Source organism: Trematomus bernacchii, unplaced genomic scaffold, assembly GCF_902827165.1.
Source record: "Trematomus bernacchii unplaced genomic scaffold, fTreBer1.1, whole genome shotgun sequence".
Classification (NCBI taxonomy): Eukaryota; Metazoa; Chordata; class Actinopteri; order Perciformes; family Nototheniidae; genus Trematomus; species Trematomus bernacchii.
Genome location: NW_022987802.1, coordinates 1,275,531 through 1,281,462, shown reverse-complemented (window position 1 = coordinate 1,281,462; position 5,932 = coordinate 1,275,531). Strand labels below are relative to the sequence as shown.

The 5,932-nt window shown below is 41.7% G+C and overlaps 1 protein-coding gene across 1 annotated transcript; it reads right to left on the bottom strand.

The window, feature by feature from the left end:
* Positions 1-2,981: 2,981 nt before the first annotated feature.
* Positions 2,982-3,917, bottom strand: LOC117498288 (olfactory receptor 13C2-like). Its single transcript, XM_034150301.1, has one exon. The coding sequence runs from the start codon at positions 3,915-3,917 to the stop codon at positions 2,982-2,984; it is 936 nt and encodes a 311-aa protein (XP_034006192.1).
* Between the last annotated feature and the right edge of the window lie 2,015 nt (positions 3,918-5,932).

Below are 5,932 nucleotides of genomic sequence, written 5' to 3'. Positions count from 1 at the left end.
GGTGATTGTCAAGGTAGTAGAATGCTCCCCTGAAAGTAGTTATACTGTCAGAAAACTTCTGATTTAAAAAATAGTTGTATTAAAGACAACCTTTCAGTTTTATTAGCATAGAATCATGTTTTGCAATCCCTATCAAATAAACATAGAAAATAAATCCTGCTTTTACACGTTAGCATGCTGGTGTTAGCATTTAGCCTTTGAAAAGCCTGACTGAAGCAGGAAGTGAAACTCTTGCTCATTCAAAACAAACAAACAAACAAACAAACAACACACACACACACACACACACACACACACACACACACACACACACACACACACACACACACACACACACACACACACACACACACACACACACACACAGTCAGGTAAAACTGGAGGTCCTCACCAGCTCTTCGTCCTCCTCTTCCTCGGCCCCAGTGTGTTTTCAATGCTAACGTGGATCAGCCAGTGGTTCCTGACATGGATGGGATTTTACTACCAACCAAAACAGACACTAATCCTCTCTAACCCGCCTTAATCCACCAAGCACCAACCCCCCCTCGCCTCTCTTTCCCTGTCCTTTCTTATGCTGCTTCTCTAAAATCCTCTTCTGTCACCCACAATGCCTCCTGTCCCTCACACACACATTCCTCCACATCTCCGTGTCTTCACCTTTAAAGTCTGTCCTCGTTAAGACTCTTCGTTCTGTCATCTACTCGCTCCCTCTCTCTCTTTAAGTACTTCTACAACACAAAGCTCCTTAACTCCTTACTGCTTTTAGCCACACACACACACACACACACACACACACACACACACACACACACACACACGCACGCACACACGCACGCACGCACGCACGCACGCACGCACACACACACACACACACACACACACACACACACACACACACACACACACACACACACACACACACACACACACACACACACACAAAGGTCAGACGTGCAGCAGCAGCAGGCAACACAGTGTTAAGAGGGCAACGCTCCATAGCTGTATTTAGTGGTGATGCATTAAATCCGCTGCAACATCTGGGTCTTCAAGAGGCCTGTGTGTGTGTGTGTGTGTGTGTGTGTGTGTGTGTGTGTGTGTGTGTGTGTGTGTGTGTGTGTGTGTGTGTGTGTGTGTGTGTGTGTGTGTGTGTGTGTGTGTGTGTGTGTGTGTGTGTGTGTGTGTGTGGTCATCACAGGATAATAGTCCCTGGGTCACCTCCTCAGAGATTAAGAGTTTGCTTTAACCCGCTGATCAAAATAGATTCTTATAAAAACATCTAAATTGAAATTAGATACTAAAAAAATATATATTTTTAAAACTTTTTTCTGAAAATGAAGCTAGCGTCGGAGAGTAATCCTACACACCAATACTTTACACATCATTTATTATCATGAGATTTGTTTTGAAAATCACATGAAATACCATAACTACGTTATTTATTTATTATTTAGAGTAAAACTTTTTCCGGTACCACTTTACAATAAGACTACCCTTATAAAGGATTCATAAAGGGTTTATAATTAGGTTGTAAACACTTTATTAATCATTAAGAACCATTTATAAACCAGTTCTAACAGTTTTCATACATCAACACAGGCTCACTATTTGGCAAGATGACTAAGCCTTATATTGGCTACTTAGCGAGAATCAACTCAGTGATACCAAGGATGCTGGCTGATAAAGGAGACGAAGTAAGCTAGGTAGCCAATATAAGGCTTAGCAGTACAGATAAATGTGGGCTCACTATTTGGCAAGCAACCGGTCACAGTTGCCCTGTTTATCTCATGTCTTATAAAAGCTTATTAATGATTTAAAAAGTGTTCACAATCTAATTAATAAATGAATTACAAACTATTCGTAAACCCTTTTTAAGGGTAGTCTTATTATTAGTCTCTGTTTAAAAAAATCTCTAAAGGCAGCTAGCTGGTCGACCAGTTGTATTTATGTAACCGGCAGCATACTTTATTTTTTAACTAAATAAGTGGGTTTTATTAAGTGGGAAAAACATTATTTTATTAAACAATCTTTGCTCTCTGTGCCATTTTTTTACCATACAAATGTGTAATGTGGCAAACAAGCGAGCACATCACACCAGGAATAATATTATTTTAATTAGAATGAACAAACCCTGCGGCACCTTGCACCCTCACCTATAATACTTCATATACATGCCCTGTTAAATACTGTAAAAACTAGAAAACACGAGACATTCTCTCAGAATTGTCTTTATTTTTACATTTGTGTGCAGGCCTGTCTTCTGTCTTACACTTCTGTCTTTTGTCCACCCGGTGGCGTCCTTGCACCTGGGAATGACTGACTGCTGATTGTGCAAAGGTGTTTCACACTGTTAGAAATGTATAATAATGCAAGTGTTTCTGTCTGCTGTGAAAACATGTTTCCCCCCTGCTGACAGTTTGCACAGAAAAATGTTAACAATTCTAAAAACCTCAACAACAAAACTCCAAACTGCTCGGCAAGGCAGGTTTATTTATACAGCAGCTTTCAACACAAGGCACACATTTAAAAACAGTCATTAAAAAACAAGATGAATTCAATAAGCATATGAATAACACAGGTATAATATTCATGAACACAGTGCAGTGAGAGATATGAACAGGTAAACATTGTTTACTTGTTATCATCCAATAAATAATTATAAATCACATTTCCGCAAAGGCTTATAGGCACGAATCTGATGATTTAGCAGAATCATTTCCCCTGAACAAAACTGCAGAGAGGAGGAAGAGATGATGTTTTAGTTATCAGACAAATGATTGTGTCCATGCAAAACGAGCATGATATACAAACAGTCGTCATGCTGTGTGAACCATACAACTGCAACCTGTTGAAAACAACCTTTACTTTCAATTTAAAGAAAGAAAGAGAGAAAATCGTACATAATTAGGTACATTTGAAAATATAACGTTGCCTAAGAGCCTTAAGGCTGACACATCATTCAGTTATCATGAATAAAAACAACCCTACGTGTTTGGATTCAAAGAGTCCGAACAGAACATCCTCTTCAGGTGTTTAGAGATTTCTTTCATGTTGAGTCCGTATATGATAGGATTAAAGAGAGGATGATACAACAGCATTTGTAAAGTCATTATTAAACGTACAGTTTTTGGAAAGTCATCTTCCAGTTTATCCGTGACAACATCATAAATAATCAAACAGGAGAAGTTGATCAGAACCAGCAGGTGGGGGAAACAGGTCTGAGCTGCTTTCCTCCTGACCTCTGCAGAGCTTCGGTAGGCTATTATAAATATCTGAGTGTACGTATAGAGTATGAAAAGCACCGGGAGAAAGGACATGTTAATCAGAACGACCACACCGAACACAGTCATGGCCTTCGACCTCACACAGTGCAGTTTGTTAATCAGGTTGTTGCAAAAGACTCCTTTGGATGTAGAACCACAGAGAGCAGTGTTAGCACTGAATGCTACCGGCACTGCTACATGACAAGCAGGAAGAACCCAGGATAAAACCAGACAGACAGTAACAGTTATTTTTCTCATGATAATTGGATATTGCAGAGGTTTACATATAGATACATATCTGTCATAGGACATGCCTGCCAACAGTAAAAACTCTGAGCAAGATAAAGAGTAATACAGAAAAATCTGAACGTGACAGGCTGAATGAGATATGATCTGTTTCTCTGATAAAAAGTCAATCAGAAGCTTTGGGTAGACGTTAGTGCTGAACAGAACAGAGTTAATCAACAAAGCTGCAATGAACATGTACATGGGCTCATGGAGGTTTCTGTGTAAAGCAATGATGCACACAATAGTGGAATTACTGCAGATGATCAGAACATAAACTGTAAACATGATCACAAAATACAGATATCTATATCTCTGCACTTCCACATGACCATCAAGAGTTATATATGTCACATTATATTCACCAGCCATTAATAGTTTCTAAAAAAGATCATGCAATTGTATAAAACAAGGCAGATTATGTGCATTAAACACATGAATTAAAAACATACAACCTGTCGTGTGCTGTGTGTTGACGCACCAGCACTGTATGATGCAGAAAGTGGTCTGTTGGCTCAGTGGATTCTGTTTATAAGATAATACCCTCAATAGATCTCATTTGAATGCTTCACCAAGATCTACAAACATGTAAACAACTTGAAGATAGAGGTAGGCCTGTAGACAGGAGCACCAATCAGGGTGAGGGCCATGTTTCTGGAGACCTTTACAATGACCTTTACCCTCTAGTGTTTCTGTTCAAATTTAACGGGTCTGTTTTATCTGCTCTTACATTACCACGAAAACGACTAATCATGACCACATTTTATTTAACACCTTTTTAAGCATTAAACAATGTGCCAGACGACTGGTTTACACGAATAACTGCAGTGAATATACAGAGAATAGACACTGAAAATGTATTGTTGACTTGTAACAATAATAATACATGGAATTTTGAATATCGATTTTCACTAATGCTCAAAGATGCTTTATATAAAATCAGAACAGAAACAATACAAAGAGGAAAAAAAACGTGTGGGTGTGTATCTGATGGATGAACATAATCTAGGGTCACCCATTCATTTCCTATGGCGGTCATTTTTCGATGAAATTGGGGTTCAGCATTTTATAAATTCTACTAGGTGGATATCATAAGGCCTTGAGGCAATCAAATGTAAAACACAATATGTATGATTGGTTGGAGAGTAGTAACTCAGTCAGATTTGACCCGAAAAAAAGACAGGAGGATTGAAGTTGTGTTATTCTTGGGTCAGTGCTTATATTTTTGTACAACTTCCATGAAAGGGACACTGACCTTTTTATTTTTGCCGTCTTTTAAAAGATACTTCACAGGTTAACACAGCACCACCACAATATATTGGTTAAAGGAAGGGAGGAGAAAAAGAGGTAGTGAAGGGAGGGTTATGAAGAAGGTAAGAAACGTCACTGGCGTTGAATCAGAAACCAAAGACAAAGCTAGTTTTTTATTAGACATGAAACAGCATGTAAACAAACTCAAGCCCGGGAAAACTGACTGGCCAAAACAGGAAGTCCTGTTAACTAAAATGTCCGTGTGGAACAATACCCCCACCCATAGTTCCGTGGGTGAATTATGTAAACCCACCACACAAGCCCCCCCAGAATTCACCCATAGTCAAAATCCTCGCGTCGGGAGGAAGGACCATCCGACCCCGGTGCATAAGGACCACAGGGGCCGAGGAGGGCGGGGCCGCAGGCGAGGGCAAGGGCGCCAACGAGGGCGAGGGCATCCACACACGGGGTGGGGGGCAGGGCATGGGAGGACGGCCCGACGTGGGGGCAGAGCCAACTCCAACAGCCTAGAAATGTCCACATGAGCAGGCTTAATCCTATCGACGGACACAGTCTCAGGTCTGCCACCAACGTCCACCACCAGGCTCTTGTCCCTGTGTTGTATGACCTTGAACGGGCCGTCGTAAAGGGGCCGCAGGGGGCCGCGGTGGGCGTCGTGACAAATGAAAACAAAATCCGGAGATCATGGTCCGGGGGGCAACCGGAAAGCTGGGTTGCTGCGCTGCGATGTGGGGAGGGGCGTGAATGTCCCAGCGGTCTCCAGCAGGGAGGAGCGCTGCCCGAACGCAGACCAGGGCATAGTGGCGGCCGGAATGAATTCCCCGGGGACTCGTAGCATCTGGCCATATACGAGCTCCACGACGAGGATTGCAGGTCTTCTTTGGGGGCACACCTGAGGCCGAGCATAACCCACGGGAGTTTATCCACCCAGTTGCTGTCTGTCAAGCCGGCACGCACTGTCAAGTTATGATTTGGTCTTCATGATTGACTCCTGCCCAAACTTGAAAACGGCCCGATTCCCTCCAAAAGGACACATGGGACAACTCAGATTTGCATCATTCTCCTCTTTATTTCGAGTTATTGCAGAATTATTTCTGCTTCATTTAGCCTCTTGA

Bases quoted from the DNA above. Each gene is read 5' to 3' on its own strand.
- LOC117498288 (XM_034150301.1), bottom strand. From the start codon at position 3,917: ATGGCTGGTGAATATAATGTGACATATATAACTCTTGATGGTCATGTG.